Source organism: Galendromus occidentalis, unplaced genomic scaffold, assembly GCF_000255335.2.
Source record: "Galendromus occidentalis unplaced genomic scaffold, Mocc_1.1 scf7180000076381, whole genome shotgun sequence".
Lineage (NCBI taxonomy): Eukaryota > Metazoa > Arthropoda > Arachnida > Mesostigmata > Phytoseiidae > Galendromus > Galendromus occidentalis.
In genome coordinates, this window is record NW_003804370.1 from 141,904 (window position 1) to 162,242 (window position 20,339).

At 53.2% G+C, this 20,339-nt stretch overlaps 2 protein-coding genes across 2 annotated transcripts in view; both read right to left on the minus strand.

The window, feature by feature from the left end:
- Positions 1 to 17,456, minus strand: part of LOC100900332 (glutamate receptor ionotropic, kainate 2) — a 35,654-nt gene extending 18,198 nt beyond the window's left edge. Inside the window, exons 1-2 of the mRNA XM_029113163.1 lie at positions 17,197 to 17,456; positions 1,640 to 1,789 (exon numbers count right to left, since the gene is read on the minus strand). Coding sequence (XP_028968996.1) covers positions 1,640 to 1,789; positions 17,197 to 17,275 — 229 coding nt within the window. The 5' untranslated portion in view covers positions 17,276 to 17,456. The remainder of the gene's footprint in view (positions 1 to 1,639; positions 1,790 to 17,196) is intronic.
- Positions 17,457 to 20,144: 2,688 nt separating this feature from the next.
- Kat60 (katanin p60) overlaps positions 20,145 to 20,339 on the minus strand; it is a 35,627-nt gene continuing 35,432 nt past the window's right edge. The window contains exon 10 of the mRNA XM_029113161.1: positions 20,145 to 20,283. Coding sequence (XP_028968994.1) covers positions 20,145 to 20,283 — 139 coding nt within the window. The remainder of the gene's footprint in view (positions 20,284 to 20,339) is intronic.

Consider the following 20,339-nt stretch of genomic DNA (forward strand, 5'->3'; position numbering starts at 1 on the left):
TAATCTATAATCTGTCTGTATGTCCCCTATAGACTCGAAAAACAGCTGAACCGATCGTCGTAAAATTTAGGAGCGTGTTCTGGGGGATCCAGCGGTGATTATAGGGGGGTCAGTTCCCCGATGCGATGAGTCCTTCTACCATAAAAAAATTATTTGAGTGGTCCTCTTGTCGAGAATCAAAGATTTTATCAAGGGAAAGACGGGAATTCTCAGGATTTCTTATCGGCTGGACCGATCGCCATGAGAAGGTGGATACTCGGGAGCTCCCAAGAAGACTATCGGGGGTTGCCGTCATCAATGGCCTCTGTCTTTTTACTAATGAATCTCGCTGAAAATCGCTGTAGCCGTGAAGGGTATCGATTTTCCGGAGGACATATCTATATAATAAAAGCAGGGGCACGGGGAGGCGGGGAAACGGGAAAGTGGGAAAACGGGAAAGTGGGAAAACGGGGAAGTGGGAAAACGGGAAAGTGGGAAAACGGGAAAGTGGGAAAACGGGAAAGTGGGAAAACGGGAAAGTGGGAAAACGGGAAGTGGGAAAACGGGAAAGTGGGAAAACGGGAAAGTGGGAAAGTGGGAAAACGGGAAAGTGGGAAAACGGGAAAGTGGGAAAACGGGAAAGTGGGAAAACGGGAAAGTGGGAAAACGGGAAAGTGGGAAAAGGGAAATTGGGAAAAGGGGAAGTGGGGAACCAGGAAAGCGGGGAAACGGGAAAGCAGGGAAACGGGAAAGCAGGGAAACGGGACGCTCACCAAGAGCACGCGCGACCAAAGCAAGCGCACCCGAAGCCAGCGCACTCGGAGCCGGCGCACTTGGAGCCAGCGCACTTGGAGCCAGCGCACTCGGAGCTAGCGCATGTGTAGTGAGTCTAGCGATACCGAGTCGCCGCGAAGCGGCGACCGGGAGCGCTAGTCAGAAATATAAAAGTAAGAACGCGGAGCGTTCGGCCCCGAGTCGGTCGAGCTGTGGCATCGAGGAAGAATGCTACCCGATTCCTGCAGGGCAACGCCAGATGGGAAGTTTACAAGAAGAAGGAAGCAAGGCGAGCAGTCCGCATGGCTGCCATATTCAGAGCGCTCGAGCCCGCCTGCCCAGTCGCAATGCCCTGGGGGCTCCTTCCATATGAGCGTGAGAGGATGAACGCCTTGGCGAATGATGGCTATCCGAGTCCAGAGGAACAAGAAACACAGTACTCGTAAATTTCGCGCGACGCGTTCGCGCATACCGTCTACGACCGAGAGACTGGCTTCCTTGCCGACGGTGTGTTTCAACTGATACGTATACGAACTCTGCCAGATCATCGGAGTCGAGCGGCCGCGCTCGTTATGCCTGGCCTTATTTCCGCGCCTGTTTGGGCCATACCGGGCGAAATCGAGGAGTGGCGCTTATGATTTAATTATGTCAGGGATTTTGAAGTCGTAGAGCCCGAGGATTCAGAGATTATTCGGCAATTATTCACCTGGCTACCGTCGCCCCGGAGCCCACGTGTGCGTGTCAACAGCGCAACGGGAGATGCGTGAATTTATGGGAGATGATATTTTCGGAAGGAGATGCTCGAGCGGATGGAACGACACGCACGACTGAAGTCCCCGGTGACTGGATAGAGGGGCTACAACAAGTAACTGGACAAGCAACTGACCTGTTTTAGCCGCCACGAAAGAATTGGCCACTCGCACTTTGACGACCTGCAATCGAAACCGCGGGAGGATTTTGTGGTCGCCGTTTATCCTTTGCAGAACGTTATCAATCACCGTTGATGAAGCAGCGTCGTCTTCATCTAAAAGAGCGCCTGAAAGAGCGGAAAAGTGAACTTTTTAGAGGGAACAGGACAGCTTCGTAGCAGAGTTGGAAAACTCCACACAGCCCATTCGGTCCCCTATCGAGGTAGGTACTGCGGGTAACCTTGTGCACGATCCTATGAGAAGTCCGAAGCAGAATGCCGACAGCGAGGGCTTCTTTCAAAGCTCGAAATACAATTATTCCGTATTAGAATCTTAGAATTGGACATAGAAGGCAGGACGGAATCTCTCAGAGTTCGCCTCGATCATGGCAGGCGATCCTACGACCGAAGTATCAGGCGGAGCTCTGGCACCGAATCCTGGAGCTTCCTTCCAGCACGGGACCCTAGGGCCTTTCGCAGAGAAGAATGGCGTTTACAATTCCATTCCCTTGGAAGGTCTCCGCGCTTCCGCCTCCAATTCGTTCCGCTCTCCATTGTCGCTTCCGGGAGAGAGTGGAATTTAGCGCCGTGATCCCGTCTATCCCTCTCTATCTCTGAACGAGGAGGCGAAGCCGGAGTCAATAAATGGGCCAGGCGGATTCCATCTACAGCGGCCTTCTACAGCCATTTAGGGAACATTTTTGGAAAGGCCATTGAATCGCTCCGGCTACGTCGTCGTAGAGCCGTTAGCATCGTTTACTCGCCCCTCTCTCTTTGTGCCTGAGATTTTTTGCCCGCATCACCCCTCTTTCTCTACGAGCCGGATTCGATAATGTGATACAGTTTGTTTTTCTGGCGGCCGGTCGTTCGCATTTCAAGCTCGGCCGCGATCCCGGACGATTTTTGCGCCTGCGACCGATTCTCCGTCTCCTCTCCGTAAACTCATTATCCGGTGAGTCGGCCGCCAAACGAACAGCGGAGCGTTGCCGCCCCGTATTAGTTGGATGTGGTACTTCTGTGTTTCCCCGATCGTCGTTCGGTCGCGCGTATACCGTTCCGTTGGCTCGTTCCTCCGTTTGTCGTATAAAGATTAATGGAGTCGAAGCCGAAGGGTACAGTGCGAGAGAATCCAGCCGTCTTTGTTTGTAAGCCTCGGTATTCGGCTCAAGCGGATGCTTCGTTCAAGCGGCTGGATGAATTGGATAAGCATACAGGGTCGCGGGTCACAAAACATTCAAGTTGGTCTGCCCTTCCGTCGGGGGCTCTCCGGTTCGTCGTCTTTGGTCGCATCGTTGACTCCTTGCTTGCCTGCTTGGATGAAGTCCCTCGAGTGCTCGGTCCGGACGGACGAGGCTGTTGATCGGCACACAGTGGCCTTGGGGGGTCGGCGGGTCTGTCGCTTCCATCAATTTGCTGCCGCTGGTGCGAGCGGATATGCGAGCGCCCCTCCTCGTTGTTCACTTGACGTCGAAAATATCATGACGTGGAAATACTTCGCTTTTTACGGGGCATAAAGGCCTGACGAGGCTCGAAATCCATCGAACACTTCCCAAGCCATCGCGGACCATCGACGCCACGAGAGAAAGCCGACTGACCGTTGACACCATGAATAAATAGTGGCAAACGACACACGACCGATTGCGATCGCGATATGTATCATCATGAATACGCTGGGGTCCTGACTCTATCCGCTCAAACGTACTACCATTTCGGGCTATATCCGGGCGAATCATTGCCTTTTTCCTCCTTTCGAATTTCGGACAACAAGACCGACCACTCTCCGGGGCGAAGAAAGAACCAGCCTTTGAATCGTTGAGGCGACACATTCAAGCTCTGGGATCGATAATAACTGGAGCAAATTCTCGGAATCCTTCGTACACTGGATCACGATGCGTCTAAATTATGAACCTGTGCTCCTTCCGGAAATACAACGATAGGTGTCCCTCTCGATGGAAGCTCATCAACGCTACCGACTGGGGATCCATTGCGTGAAGCCGATCTCAGATGCGGCACCGGACGAAGAAGAAAACACTCGGCGATTCGGAAGCCTCTTCGGTCTCGGCAGTTCGGCAGCTCGAGTCATTGACTGAGGTCAAGCTCGAAACGAGCGCATCGCATCATCGGGGAACGCACATCAAGTTCGTTGAAAATGCCATAGATAGCGACGACCGAAGGCGAACTGTCTGATTGACTGGGAGGCGAACCATAGATGCTCCAGCCGCTTGAAAACGACCCCACTCTTCCCTTCCATTTCCGAGAAGGGGACTATAATTTATTTGACATCATCGCTCCGCTCTACATCACCCTTGGACTAGTCTTCGAGCATTCCAACGCAGACTAAGCATTGGCGACGCCGACGGTGCGGCATGTCATCAGATCCGTCCGCGGAACTGCTCGAAAATCCGAACGAGCGAATCGAGGGGCGAGAACGAACTCCAGAAGGCCCTGATCGCACTTAGATTAGGAGTGCGAATCCTCTTCGGACTCTCTCGGGACCGTCACCAGATGATCACAGCCGCCTATCTCCTGCGATTGAAACCAATTCAACGCATAAGGTCACAGCGGTGGATTCTCCAGCTCGTCTGCTCGGCGCAACAGCTGATCCGCCGCCATGGGTTCTATCCGTGATCGAAGATTCGAGACCGAGTTTCACCTAAGCAGCTGTCAAGAGCAAGCAATGGACGTTGGAGCGAGCGTCTCGTCCGAATCAACCGTTGACGGTAGACGATGAGGTGTCACAACTCGTACAATGAAACGGATCGGAGACAAGACTGTCCCCGACCCCGGCCCACGCATGGGGAGCCGTCGGCATCTGTCACTTTGCCCTGATTAGCCATCGGGGGACGGGGCGAAGAAAGTGAATAGACGGGATGGGCAAGCCGGAATAAAAGACGGCGGGCCCAGCAGACACGGTGTGGTTCCCAGTATCTCTTAATAGCGTTTCCAAGATGGACGCTTCCGCGCCGACTAACATGAAAGAGAGGGGGACCATGCATAAGAGAACACGGTCCGTGTGTTTTTGAGTGGCGTTCGTTGTCTTTGTACTTGGCGACGAGGATTTCAATTCAGGAGAACAACGCTTCTTTTTTGGTTTCGGAGTCACTCCTCCTCCTCTTTACGCTGCTGCCGGTGCGGCGCCTGTCTGCTTTCAAGCATTTCTTATGCGAGGAGCTGCTTCGTTTATCAGAGGAGCCAGCGGAAGATACACCTCCTCGTCGCTTTTTCTTAAATTTCCTCGTCATTTGAGCGGCGCGGCGTTAGGGCGCGTGGGTGAACCCATCGAGGAAAAGATTTGATTTACCTAATTCCATCACTGCAGAATCGACAACGGGGCAGTTTTCTCTGTGCGCCGGGGGGAGTTCGCGGGACGCTTTCTCTTTCGCGCTCTCCCTCCCTCACCACCAAAAAAAACGTAGACGAATATCTTTAAAGGCGTCGGAGCGTCAGTTTCTCGAAAAGGCTACAGTGTTGCAACTTTTCCACTGACCCCGAAACTTCTCAGGTCCGGACCCGCTGGCTCTGGACGTAAACAAGCAGTTTCCTTCCGGTCGACTTGCCCCCGCAGTTACTCGGACATCCAAGAGTCTTCCTGGGAGACGTTCAAGTCGTCCTTGAGTCTCGGATGACGCCGTTGGGAGAGCTCCGGAGAGACATCGGTGTTAGGGTTCTCGCTCGAGTTACAGCGAGAACAATGCGGAAAATTCGCACTTTCGCCGGTCCTGTAGCTGCGATCGGAAGAAAAATAAACGACAGAGAACTTCGGGTATCGTCGTGTATGACATTTCCAGCGACCTTGAAGGTCAAGAATCGCTCCGGAAGGAAAAGCGAGCGCATCCGGAATATTTGTCCATGAGAATAGAATGATTGGATTTCTTCTCTCGGGGAGGATTTCGACCAGGAGGGGGGATAAGTAAGAAAAAAAAAGTCGGCATTTGTTTCCCCTTGCCTCGGATCCACATTACTTTAAATTATTCACCACAAGCGGGAGCCCGAGCCGGTCTGCTCGGCAAGGATTTTCAAGCGGAATCGCTGCTGGGCTCTGGCCTGGAGAAAAAGGTTTGCGTTCGCTACAGAAAGTGCACGCATTCCTCCTACCGGTATTTACGTAATATGATTCCTTCTTCGATCGAGCTCGGATTCCACTTTCCGCGATCATACAAAACGCAAGTGGTCATTCGTGGGCGAATCCCCGGGATCGTGTTCCCTCAGCCGATGCAAAAGCGGGATCCGAATACGATTGGAAGATGGGGTCCCCCCTGTCAGGCATGCCCGGACGCGCCTATCCAGCCTAAGGTAAGCGCTCAGAGCACTGGGCATACTGCGTTCATAGTTCATAGACCTGTGTACATGACGAGCCTTGGATGTCAGATGTCACTCGACATCTGCTTTGTGCGGGTCCCATTACTTCTTCATTCATCAGTCGATTCGGACTTTCATTGATTAAGGGAATCGATCGATATGGATTACGGTTGTCTCTCCACCTCGCGAAATCGTTTCTCACTCACTTTTGGGAAACACGATCCAACTGTCAGATTCACTCGTCAAATTGGAAGCATTTCCGGACAGTATCTCTAGGATCCATCGATTTCATTTATGGTTCCCCCTCCCGCAAAACTACGCAACAAGGTCCGCCGCATGATTCCATAGAGTTTCCGGGCTCTGGGAAGACTGGGGAAGCAGGGGGCTGGTCATTTTCGGTACGATAGCCCGGCTCAAGGGTTCCCTTCTTCGGGGCTCTATTCTATCGGTAATAATCAAACGATAGCCAAGAGAATGTATTCCCGGAGGGCTGTATGGCGCGCCTTCCCGGCTCAAGGACGTACTCAAAGGAGCGGACAGCCAGGCCAATGCCTAATGGCTTCGGGCAAGAAGCATGCTCTCAGTTTCGTAGGATTAACTCAAATGGGATGTCACGGGAATCGGACATGACCTCCTCCTCTGTCCAGCGTCAATCCAATCCGCTCCCTCTCGGCGTGTGGTATGACCATGATGATGATGATGAAGTTCGTGATTGCTACCGTTTTTTTTTCAGTTGACCGACAAGCGATCTGAAAAAGCTAACTGCCCTCCCCGGTATGTTCCGCCAGCGACCCATCACGAAAAACCTTGAGTTCTTGTGATCGAAGCGCCGCGACGGCGGGATTGGCGGAAGCCGGAATCCGAATTCCTTCCCTGGATGGAAATCAAGGTTCCAATCGCATTATACCGCTCGTATCGCTGGACGTGTAACGACAGAGACAATACTCATCATCTCTTCCCTCGTACTACCGACCCGCTCGCCTGTTCCTGTCTCGGATTTGCCCCCGCTACCTCCTAGTCATCTTCGTTCCGTTCGCGCCCGTCGATGCGGGAGACCCAGGGAAAGAGACGAGTGTCGTAATCGAAAATCGATGTCGGCGTCCAAGGTAGTCAGCTTTCGCGGTTTACGCGCACGTCGAAGTCTCTGGGTGAGATCGCCGTCGAGAAACCTGCTCCGGGAACTTGCTGCACCCCTCTGAGTACGAAGTCTGCTGAAGGGTTAAAGCTCCACGGAATTGGCTCGTGTGTTTTACGGGGTGGGATGGCGCAAATGATCTCATGACTCGTCATGATAACTACCCGGCGGGATTTTTCAACTCCCGAGCCCCGCACGATCCGAGCGGGAGCGAACGCCTCGCAGGAGATTTCCCGGTCGACTTGTCCCTGAAACCAATTTCTACTTCCCGGAGAGAATGAGAATCGAAGATCCATCGGACCGGCCGGCGTCGCATAGCTTCCTCACCCGCTGCTGCCTTTCCTCGGCTTTCCAGTTTTTCATCGGCAGGTCCTCCGAAATTTCCCAGAAGAGAGAGAGGAGAGAGGAGAATTCCCACGGACTCCAGGACTCGGACCTCTCCTGTCGCGCTTTCTGTCTTTGCCCCTCCTGATGAATTTGCATGATCGGGCAATCGATAGCAATCAACACGTTGGAGAGGAAATCCGATCATTCAAAAATATTGAGTGTCCCGGCCGGTCGACGAGAGCCCCATTATTATTCCCTCTGGTCGTTTCAGCCTCTCGGCGCCCGTACACCGAATCATCTACTCACTCAAGCAGCTCGTCCTGCTCCGAGCCGGCCTGCCAGCCGCAAAGAACACAGAAGAAGGAAAAGCAGCAGAAGGAGCGGAAACGGAAACTGCGAATAGCGGAAGTCATTACGTCTGTCGAAAAACCGCCAGATACCCTCAGTCTGACTGATCCTCGCAAGCAAGTTCGAGATCGGCCGTTTGCCGCGGGGCAAGACGATTCACGCGCGCGCGCGCGCTCTCACCCTCTCGTTCCCGCAGCAGAACGCCGCGACGCCCGTCGCGAACGATGACAGATAACGTCGCACGAGTTGCATGTCAATATTGCGATTGCCCCTGCTCGAGAGCAAGCACGCGGGAGCGGGCCGTAGATATTTCAAGTGACTGTTTGGGTGGAGGTCCGTGCTGTCATACAGAGCGATCTGCCATAGGCAATTGAACCCACTATTGCCTCTAGCGGCCGCACGTAACAGGTCTTGATAGACAGCCGACAGACAATTTCCGCCGTCGCGGCGGACGTCTGATCGATTCTGGTTTTCATCCGGAGCCTCATCTTCTGTCCATCGTCCGGCATATTGCACGCGTCCCAGTTCTCATGATTGCAGGATTTTCGATAAGAGGTACAGGACGACATGGCTTGGAATTCTTTTCTGCCTATTCTCTTGTTCTCCCATAGAAGATATGCGGGAGCGGAAATCCCCACATGCTTCCGTGGCTGAGACACATATTCAGCGGATTTGGAGGAATAGCGTAGAAAACCGCAGCGTCGTCCCGGACACCCACACAGATTCCAATGTCTGGAATGATGTTTGATCCTCTTGCCGCGTTGATGCCCTCGAACCGAGAGGACAGAAGAACTCACTCAGCCTCGCTCACGCTGCAGAACGCTTCCTGAGCTGAAAAATATCCATGGATATTTCCCGGACGCTTTAGATTTCAGATCCATCTGTGGATCGCTAGGAACGCGTAATGCTCTCTTCCGCGAACGTTTCCACTCGTCGCTTCCGCCAAACTGTCGGAGACACACGTCAGCAGATCCCTCGGTAGAGATTCTGAATTGTTAAAATATCTTGCTCTATCACCCGGCACTTCCTGTTCCCTTTCCGAATTGTCACTCGAGTCCGAGACCGAAACCATTGCCAGACTTCTGGGCTACCTCATCGACTTCTTTCGGTTTGGGGATGACGAAGGCGAGCGGGAACTGAGTGAGGTCACGGATACAGTCCATTACAAAGCCAGTTCCGCATCACCGAATGGACATGAAGCTCCTCGGGGAGAGTGAAATCGAGGTGTACTGATAGCGGCTTGTGGAAGAGACGGACAGCGGCGGCGAGCTGCTTGTCCGGGGCTTCATTCGGGCAACAGTCAGTGGCGTCGATGAGGTCAATTCCATAGGTTCATAGACAGCTCGACGGAGACCTGGCGGCCATTGCCGTCGCAACAGTCGTCAGAGGAGATACTGCACACTAACGTATAGGTCTAAAAAGAATAGACTCCTCACTACAGAAGTTTTTGGTGGAGCTCTGGCGCCGTCGACTCTCTCGCAAACCGAACCTCCCGACAACAGCTTACCCAGCCAATGCACCATTGAGGGAACTGCTCAGGTGGAAAGAGCCCTTATCGGGATTTTTTTTGATGACATACCCACCCTCTGTCCGAAATGATTAGAGGTTCTTGGACTTTCCGGTGAGACACATCTCCGCTAAAGCTCCTGCCTCCTCTTGTCATCGGATTGTGACGCCATCGATGCCGCTATGTCAGCTCGGAGAGAGGTAATACAACGTCTCGCCCTCGAGACAATGTCCGGATCCTCGACAACAATAACCGAATCTTCGCCCTACCGTTTCCGAAAATTGCTCTCGAGACATTGCCTCATTCCATCTATTTATACTCATCCGTTCCCTGGAGTGTTCATCCACTCGAGAAAAATCGATACGCCTTACTTTATCTACCTATGATAAATGTTCATATACCTATGTGTTTTCCGGTTATGGACGATAGCTTTGAGCCCATTCACAGAATTTTTTTTGCCATATAACGCCCCGGGCCTCGGTCGGAATCTGTTCCGCTTGCGTACTCTCCGAGTCTGACGTAGATCGGAGGGGGGGGAAATGGTGCGACTGCGAATTTTCCCTGGCATTCGTGGCTGGGAATATGCACGGTATCCTCCGCCCCCGACGCTTCAGCCAGAAAAATGGAAAACCTCTTCTCATCAGTCGACAACTCCCGAGAATGTGACTGCCAGAGCGAGTAGACGGTTCGAGGTTTGCTAAGCACAAGCGTTCCGACAAATCAGTGAGACAGCAATTGTTTCTTTGTTTATTGAAGCTGACCGAGCCCGCTGGAGCGATGCAGGGGGAAAAACTCCAGCAGAAGACAGCGGCGAACGAGCTCGCGAATGGAAGTCCGAACCAGAGGAGGCTCTTCCCCGTTGGGGGCTGGCCGTCCTTGAAGCAATGGAACAGGATTTTCTTTTATTCTAGCGGCGGCTACCACGGCGGGTGGCCGCCGACTTCTATTCCTTCGAGGATGTTCGTCTTTTCAGAATGGGGAACGGGCCCGGCCCGGGAAGGCAACGGACAATGCTGATGGTTAGAGAACAAACTCCGAACGAAGAATAAGGGGACGAGGGCGAGACGGGATGTTTCACACGCAAGCTTCATCATGCTCGCTCGGCGGTAGGCTCACTGCTCGGCACTGTGTCGGCCGAGTGCAGCTCTAAGTAAACAGCTCCGTGAATTCGCTTCACCTTGTTGATGTGTGTTCACCGCGTCACTTCCCTCGCTTTAATCTGGAAGCACCGCTCTCACGTTCTGGACGTCCATGGAACAAAAGGTGCCAGGAAGTCTGCGATGACCCCGGACGCGAGCCGTCGCGGCAATCCAGGAGGTTCCGGAAACATTTTTCCTCACTGTCGTCCTTGGAGTTCTTTCGAGATTCAAAGGGACCACTAGGCCCGGAAACTCCCGATAGGAGACGCCCGACCGTCTCGGCGTGTATGACTTGGGGATCAGAACAATTCCCGAAAGAAAATATTTCCCATCTATCAACAGAGCCGGATCTCTGGGACATATCCGGAAAATCGGAAGGACACTGAGACATCAACGACAGGAGGCCCGATGAGAACGAACGAACCGTTGACCTCGTGTTGAGAATTCGCACTTGGAGCTCATTCAAGAGCTTATTGCCCTTAGGGGCGCGAGGAACGTCGAGCGCGCCGGAGCGTGCCGCCGTCAGCCGCCATTCAGTCCGTGAGGACAAACTTGTGGAAACGAGATTTCTCAGTGGCTTCCGCGTGCGACTGTCTGGGTGCGTGAGCCATACGTGGGCTGCTCAGTGCTGGCCTCGGGAGCCCACCGCCACCGCTCCCGGCTGCCTGACTGTCATTTGACAGTCTCTTAGGCTAGGTGGGTAGTCGGGAGGATGCGCGTTACTGTAGGCAATCCACTCAAAGAAGACAAAGACAGATCGCGCTCATATCCCACTGTGGCACATCGGTGGGCATGCCGCAAGTGAAGTTGAATCCAGGGCTGGCGGGCGGGCGGTCGCGCCCGTCCTCCCTCTGGGGGGCTTTAGCGGTTTCGAACGAAGCCACCGAGGAGTCGGAGCCGACCGGGTAGAGCGACACAGACAGGAAAGTCCGACCGTTTGCCCGTCGGCCAGTCACCACTAGGTCCAACAGCGAGAGAGAGCGCGTAAGCCAACAACTGTGCTCGTAAACGTACCGCCCGCATACTCATTCACCGCTTGCTCGCACTTTCGTTGACAGATGGTTTCCGTCTTGCAGGCCGCTGCGGCAGTGCAGCGCCGCGGAACAATGAACGGTCCCACGACACGGAGGAGAAAGATGTCCGAGAATCGAACGGAACCGTCGACGATGTGCTCTTGGGCTGGAGAGTTCCGGAATGAATGGAACATTTCGAGCTCGCGCCGATGCATAGGGAAACGGTGTCCGCACCGAGCGAGGGAGCTCACATGCTTGGACGAATGTTTTCGGTCAGAAGAGAGCGGGACGCCGACGCAAACGGAGAACGGAGTTTCGCAGAGGGAGTCTTCCTCTAAACTCTGGAACCGTCCGAGGAGAATGAGGCGCGAAGAGCATCCATGGGAGCAAAATACAAAAAAAATCGCAGAGCTCAAATCGAAGACGTCTTCGCTTCTTCGTCCCGCTATTCCCTTTAATGGAGTGGAACGTACGGCTCGATTTCAATGACAGGCCACGCTGGAACGACGCGCTGATGTGAGAAGGTGGCGTCCACCATCCTTTTGCGAAGCGCCGTAAGCGGTGCTTGATTAGCTTGTCGTCCCGCATCCGCGCAGCTACAAAAACTATGCGGCTGCTTACAACGTATCACACGCTCGTTTGAGAAACCTCACCGTGTAGTTCCATCAGCGAGAGACAAGGAAAAACTAATTCACAATGGAACGTCGCATTTTAATTCGGAGTCACTGTTTCCCTTGGTCGACCCGGCTTTGTGAACTTTGCAAAGGCCGCTCTCTATCGATCCGCCGGCCTCTGGTCGGGGGGAAATGGCCAGCTTTGATCATACACCGACTATTATGGTAGATCAATGTCCCGCTCCCAGAAGAGGCTTTGATTCATTTTCTGCTGTCCTTCGATGTCTAGGCCGAGTAATAACGGCATTCCCCACAGGACTCACGGATTTATTGAATGATTGGTGAAGAGAAAAGAATCGAACCTCCCTGGACAGAGGTCAAGCGCAGCCCAAGCAGAAACCGAAACCGATTGTACGAGACGTACTCGGAGTATTCTCTCGGCTTCGTTTACCTTAAACGAATCGATATCCAGGAATCAGAGGAACTCGAGTTCAGCATGAGAGGCGTATCGCCTCTACTCTCGGAACTGACTTCATCAAAACATTTCATACCTACACAGCTCCCTCGATTGCATGGTATGCATGAGCATGTGTAGGAGTAGGCTTTCGGTTCCGCCGATGCGTCGTATGCGCGGAGCGCCGGCGTACACTCCGCCGAGAAACAATAATCGGCCGCCGTTTTCAAATCAGGTGGATTTAGGAAAGGAAGAAACAAGGAAAGGACTCGACTGATGCCTCAACCCATTTCATCATGATTGACGCTCCTTACAAAAAAGGAGTCCGACGTCTCTGTCCCGCGCTCATGTGGGCTTGTTTCAAGTCCTGCTTTGCGGGTGAAGGCTCCCATCATAGGTGAGCGGATCCGTTCGGGGAATCTTCGTAGGCAGACTCTTGCCGCCGGACGATCCATGACGTTCCAAGCTTGTATGCTCCGCACCTCTGGAAATCCAGGCATTCAATTTATAACAATAATAATATATTTTCAAGAACACGGATTTCGAAGAAAGAAGGACCTGGGTTCCGGAAGGCATCCATGCTGTCTCGAACCGAATCGCGAACCTGGGTAAACTCCTGCACCCTTGGACCGGTGTTCAATCGTCTTCCAGAACGCTCTCCAGAAAAAGGTCGACAAGATTACAAGCTTAGAGCTTAAACTCCCTGCGACAGTGAAACATTGCAGGACAACGAGAGAATCGAAAACTACCTTGGAATCCCTAGAGAGTCGCTGACGTGTCGAATACCATTCGGTGCCATATCATAGACGTTAATCCTGGCGATTCAATCACGGAAACTCGCCGTCGTTCACACCGTCTCCCAGCTCGTTCATCAAGGTCACGAGTGTAATTCGGATTCTCTAGCCGAGGATCGTCAGTGAAGCTGAAGGGGAGTCTGTCTCTGTTATTCCCCGACAGCGAGAAGCTGAGGAGCGATGGACAAGCGGGCGTCTCCGCGAGCCCAAGAAAACAAAAGGCTGAGAAGAAAGGGTTCTCGACGACAACCGGCCTCCCTTTCGTCGTTTACCCAATACAACGTCTTTGACATGAAAGCTGGAAAAAAGTCCTGAACACTTTCATCAGTACGATGTATTAGGGTGTCCGACGGTGAACGCTGAGCGAGAAATAGACATTTCCTTCCAGACCGATGATCGAATCTTCCGAGTGCTCAGAGCCCCTTCCGTCAGAATGATCGTAGCTCCTCAGAACGAAAACCTGCCATTCATACATTGAGTTCTGCCGCGCATCAATGACCGTGTCCGACTACGTACCGAGTCTTCGGATGTCCGGCCGCTGAACGAAAGCTATCAAGACAGCGGGGGGGACCTTTGGGCCTTGAATCGCTTTCCTCCTGTGTTGCATTGAAATGGCCGTACACACTTAAACAAACAAACGAACCCACAAACAAACAAAGAGAGTGTTTTCCAAACCGTAGCGTAGAGTAGTTCGCAGTCGATTCTCGGCTCTATCAGTTCGCTTTCGTCGCCGTCGTCGTCCTCGAAGAACTCTTGCTCAAACCTACGGAGGCGCTTCGAGCCCATCGTCCGACGTCTTCTGCGGTCGCGGTCGTTGTTCAACTAACGAACGTTTCGTTGTTGGCCCTATCCTGTGGGAATCGTTGTTAAATGAAGAACTTGGACGCGGACAGCCGGCGGTCGGAACACAGCAGCGACGACTCGATTGGACAAACACAGTCTTCGAATGAGAGCCCCCGTCATCTTCGACGTCCGCCTCGCGGCCGTCGTTCATTACTTTTATCGGTCCAGGCTCCGAATGGTAATGCCCGTTCTCAGCAGCTGGAATTCGAAAAGTGAAAGCTCGGACCGTCGTTCGGCCAAAGAGTGCATCATGCACAATCACGCAAAGAACTCCAAGACGAGGGGTTACGAACTCCGTTTTGTGTCTCTGCCAGATCTCAGCTCCGACGTACTCAGCTAAATGGAATCGGTGACTGACTGAGTCGGGGCGGAGGGAGGGCAGCGAGAGGACACCGTCTTTTCTGAGATTAAGAAGTTGCGCTTGTCAGAACAGCGCGAAGAGGGTAACGATTGCGTCGAAGACGTCACGACGACGACGAGAGAATGCCGAAGGAGACGCCGCCCGGGATGAAGGACGGAGCAACGCATCTCTGATAATTCGCTCGAGGCTTGTTCGAAGGACATATATAGAGATAGACGTCAGTGACCCGGAGAGCTCTCCAAGGAGGATTTCCCTTCGGCGACCCACTTCGGAAATCCCTTCGGGAACCATTCCGCAACCCCTCCGGTACCTGACCCGCGTCGAGGACCCCCCGCGGTACCCCCATCGGAAATTCCCTACCGACAGCCCTCCCAGGAACTGCGTTCAGAAACACCACAACCCGCTCGAGTCCCTCTCGGGGAAGTTCCTCTGAGGAGTCCTCCGGAAGAGTCAAGAAGGCGTTGCCTGGCATCCTTGCCGAGTACTCCTCGGCTGCAAGTGAAGCGACTCATCCAGCGTCAAGATGAGACATCTCAATCGCATCGCCGCAATCGCAAGACGCCACTTGTAGGCAAGCAGACTAACAGGCCCGCAAGCTGGCCGCCGAACCGTCACGTGGGCCGGAGGTACGGTGGAGCACGCAGAGAGGGCCGGGCAAGAGCGGGGAAAAAGGCAGCAACCTTGCGACGGGCCACCGATACGCACCAATTGCCGCCGACATCGAGTGGTCCCTGCTCGGTTGGCCGACCGGTCGCTGGGCAGACCACCGCCACAGGACCCTTCAGCTGATTCTGAGCGAGCAACTCCACCGGGAGATCTGGATCGGGATGACTTCACGGAGCAACTCTGTCAGATGGAATTTTGTTCACTGCGAACGAAGGAACGAACGAACGACCGTACGATCAACCCAAGACCGCTCTGTCTGGTTTCGCTGCGAAACAAAGATAAGCAAGCCGCGGGAGCAGAGGACCGGCCGGACAGCGAATTTCGCTGACAGCTCCTATACAGCTGACGCAATCGTACGCAGTACATACATAGGGACCGAGCCAAGATTTGGAGGATCGAAGCGTCAATTGATCGAACGAATCAAATCGTCGCCCGGATTGTATTCGACAAGAGAATGAATTGAGGTCCTTTTTCATTCGAGGAGCGATGACACTTATCTTGATCATTCCCTCCTCGAGCGTTCGCCGTCTCGTGTCATCCCTCTCGTTGTGCCGCTTCATTTCGTCCTCATAACGCAGCACCTGAGCGCGCGGAGCACAAAAGAAATCTTTGTGACAGCTCAGTGGTTCGAAGTTCGAGTTTCGTCGAGATGTCGGCTCAGCTTTTCCACTTGGGCAAACACCGCATCACCTGGCTTACCTGGTGAAAGCTCCGGCTCAAACTCCCATCGACAGACAGACATACAGACACACGCTCACACACACGGCGACGCTCGCACTCAATCACACTATGACGCGTGCTCCCGCAGATTCCGTGATGAATGCGCGCGGAAGCTCGTATCTGGGCGGAACTCGTCGGGAAGAAATAAGAGGAACATTTCCCGAAGCGCTCGTTTCGTCGCGAAGACAAAGAGACAAACCGACTTCCCGCGTGATTTACGTGCGTGCCTCACCGCAGCGTGCGATCGACGACGTCGACTACCATCTAAGCCGGACGCGACACGACCGGCGATGCGTCCGTTATTCCTCTAATTCCTCTCGTGGCCGCCGTAGCCGTAGACCTCGTCGATAGGGAGAACACCCGACCGTGACAGCATGAAATGCTATCATTCGCTTAGTTGAAACATCCTCCGCTAGAAGAGTGGAGGCATCCATCACGGGAGCTGTCATGTCTTGTGTGGTAAAATGCGGATGAAGCCAGACAGGTTGGATGAGGAATCGGAGCTTTGTCAGCCGAACAGATTCCGCCTGATTGGTAGCAGAAGTTTGGGGTTTCGTATTCATCGTCGTACGGTACCCTTCGTCGTTGGCGTAAAGTGGACAATGATGATACGTACATAGATTCGTCTCATTCGACGACGCCTGAGCGTACTCGGACCCTTCTGGTCGTCTCCAGTGATAAGAGGTTCACTCACCGGAAGAACACAAAAGGAGAAGATCTAATAATAGGCTATCCACCAATGGTCGTCGGTCGACTCTTCCTTAGTTTTGCCTTTGGCTGCTTAGTTTCGGCATCTTCTGACTCCGCTTGGCTTAAAGCTCCTTCTACCACCTCGTCCCTTTCTTCGCCTCTTGGTCGCTACCATAATGTTACCACCTTGAACACTTCGATCGACCCCAAGAGATTCGACCGCCATCCGGTCGGCATCCGACGGACAGCTTTTCTCGCCATCTGTTCATTCAGTTACGGAGATATTTCTCTCCTACTCGCACTAATGCGGTTAGGCGCTCCGACTCCGTCAGTAAGAGTTGGCACGTTTCCCCGCCTCTGCTACGACCTTTCCCACGATTATTCCCACAGTTTATCCCGGGGGATCAGATGTTGAGGGCTGGAACCGGGGCTTGGATTCCCCGGAATCACCTATCCGAAAAGTCGAATCGATGAAAATCTCCCATTCCTTGGAGAAGGTGTCTCCCCGAATTACCAATGAGAAAGAGCTCTTTCAGACGGGAGCTTCGTCCGCGGGAAACTCCCCCCTCCGGAGAATCCTCCGGGAATTTCCCTCCTGGAAACTCAAATTACTTTTCTGAACTCACCTATTTTCATGACGGGAAGATCTCCCGCGTTGGCAAGGATCTGCAATCCTGCCAACAGAATCGAAAGTATCCACCACATTCCGTCGCGGAGGACGCGTCTGTCATCAAAATAACCACTTGGACAGAAGAGGGAATAAGAGCATCATCTCGATCGGCACAATCATCGATATCGGTTCGATAATCTTCATCAAGATCCTAATCTCCAGAGCTGAAAATCTCATCGGCCGAACTTTATTCCACGTGCTCACACGAGGCCGAAGTCTTCGTCGGCGAGTGCCGAACGCGCACCGGACGCACAAAGACGAACTGCAGTTCTTCCATTCTTATGTTCCGAAGTTTGTCGACGTCCTCACAGATGACAAATTTTTTCCACTCTCCCGAATCAACAGTACAACCGAAGCATGTTGAGGCAAACTGATCACATCGACAACACGTTTCCGCTTTCCTACATTTCCTGTCGACAACGCACCACCAGAAGCACACAATATCGTTTTCTCGGGTTTTGTCAAGCACAACGGGAAAAAAATTACATAGCGCGACTTTCGCCGGTTGCGTGCTGCACGTTGCTCGGTAGCTCTCTCCTGGTCGAGCGAGCAGCAGCAGTGGCTGTACCAGCGATGGTAGTCGTAGTAGTGGCGTTGGCGGTGCAGCCGCTGGTGGATTCAGCGAGTGAGTCGGACGTTCCTCGACCTCCCTTTCCCGTCGACCCTTCCCTCAGCAGAAGGCCCTCATTGGCTTTGTTCTTCTCGAAAGCAACGAAGACGACGATGTCGACAACAACGGCTGCAGCGGCAACGAGAGCGAAGACGGGACTGCGAAGCGAACAACGTTTCCTGCACTCGTGCGTCCGCCGTGAACGCGTTTGGCGCTGCCCTTGGTTCCTCAGGCTGAGTTTAGGCCCCGATCCCGGAGCTTCGACTCAATCCGCTGAACGACGCCAACAATCGCGACGACCGATTTTGATGATGGGAAAATAATTATCATATCAATGGCCTTGTCTCTGACGGAACAGCGAAAGCTGTGGTTTCCCTATAAGCCGCGATAGGAGCTCCTGGAGTTCGCGGCCAGCGGCAACGATGGCGCGGCGTTGGCGAGGTATGAGCCGCGAAAACTCAAGCGGAGCTCGCACCTCGTTCCTTCGCGCGGATGGAAGTCACCCGTTTGTGACAGGAGAAGAGCCTCCACACGAGTACACCATCAGACATTTTCACTCGTCCTACGGCAGACAGTTCTTCTCGGGACAGGATCAGGTTGCACAATTACCGAACCTGATACTGACGCCTGCGCGAAAAAGGGAAATCTTAGGTGGAATGGATGGTGTTAGGTTTGCGGGGCTCGAACATCGAGCGGGATATCGCCGGAGGCTCCTTCAATGTGTAGACATGATATGGCGATTCCTTCCATGTCGCCTTCATTCCTATCATTAAAGCACCACGGTGATCCTCCCTCTCACCGACGCGTTACCACCATGAGAGACGCACGAAATTGCGGATGGTTGTCTTCGTACGATGCCATGAAGAAATTGAGAGCGGAATATCGATGAGGCCTCTCACGGCTCTTACCTACGAATCCGAGGGGGTCAACGCGAGAGAAAAGATTCAGCGGTCCATGACCTCATCGGTGGTCGGACGTCAGCACGCCACAGGGAAACGTTTTCAAGCTCAAACAGCTCCTCGTTCTTCCCAAAGAGGCGACGATAGCGGTGAGGGTCGGATCTCAAGCCGCGGACTCATTTTACGATTTTGTCGAATCAACAGTCCAGTATTCCTCACGGGGAACAAAAGAGAGAGGATCCCGAGGTCTCGACCCACATCATGAGGGTTCCGGGAACGGGAACGCGAGGAAGGAACTAATCGGTACTCCTTTGAGAACTCCGAAGTACCACGGGAAGCGACCAGAGCCTCGGTGGGGAGCGCCGGGCACGCAAGGGGAAACGCGCTCGTCAGACTGACTGGGCGAGAGAAAGGAGGAAATTTGAACGCGGAGTGGAGGGAGTATCGGAAGGAAGAGAGTCAAGTGACAGTCCGGCTGTTTCCAGTTTTACTTCGCGATCACAACTGGCCGGCTCCGAGAGACTCTTAGAGCGATAAAGGAAGAGAACCCTATCACATTAGGGACCTTTCCCTAAACGACCTGGTAGTGCTTGGTCAGCGCGACGTACATCGCATCGTCGGTCCGTACGTCCGTCGTTGAGTCCGTTCGTCCTCCTGACCGCCCGTCTGTCGTTCCTCGGGTCGACCACGAACACCTCGACGTCCAGCGACTGACTGTTCCCTCGTTGTACCGCGGTCGAGACTTGCACCCAGTTCCTTGTTATGTATACCTGTCCAGGCTTGTCTTATACATATATGCAAGATTGAGTCAGGAGCTTCAGATTCCTTTCCCCGACTTCGCTCTCTATTCGTCAGGAGCTCATTTTTTTTTTGTCTTTGGGGCAGAAGCCAATTCGTCGCGGAGAAGAAAGAGAGAAGAAAAATGTTGTCCGGTTACCTGATATTCAGCATTCGGCATTTTTATTGGCGAACAAGTTCGTTAATCTGTCCTTTCGTTTTAATGTGATTTCATTATTTTTACACGTTCCGGAATGGCTATGGAAATTTCCTTCATGAAGTAAGCCGTCGACTCGATGCGTTCCCCTCGAGAAAACTCGCAAAGAATCCCTAATGACGTATGACACTAGTATGACACTGGTGGGCATTGTTTATTCTGTCTAGCTGTCGACCTGTCGTTTTGTGAGACTTTGAGTTCTGCGTAGCGTTGCCTGATGCGTCGAACCGTCCGTGCGTCGAGTTGTTCTCAATCCGGCCGAACCTCTCGTTCTCTACCTGCGGCGGCTCGGTTTCACCGAAACCACGGTGACCGATTTTGTTCAGCCCCGACCTCTTCCACAAGATCAGTTGAATGATTCGACAAGCTGCAAGCTGAAGCGTGGCTGGGCCTGGATGCGTCTACATCGATCCGAACTCGCTCATCCATTTCTCGTACTTCTCTAGATCCTCCCTCGACACGGACTTATTCACCTTGCTCATGGCCTCCGCGAAATCGCTGTGGCTAACGGGGAGCTCAAGTTCCTCTTTTGACAATGCCCTGCGCGAGAAAGAAAAAGAGAATAGACCACCAATCAGCATGACAGATAATCTTGG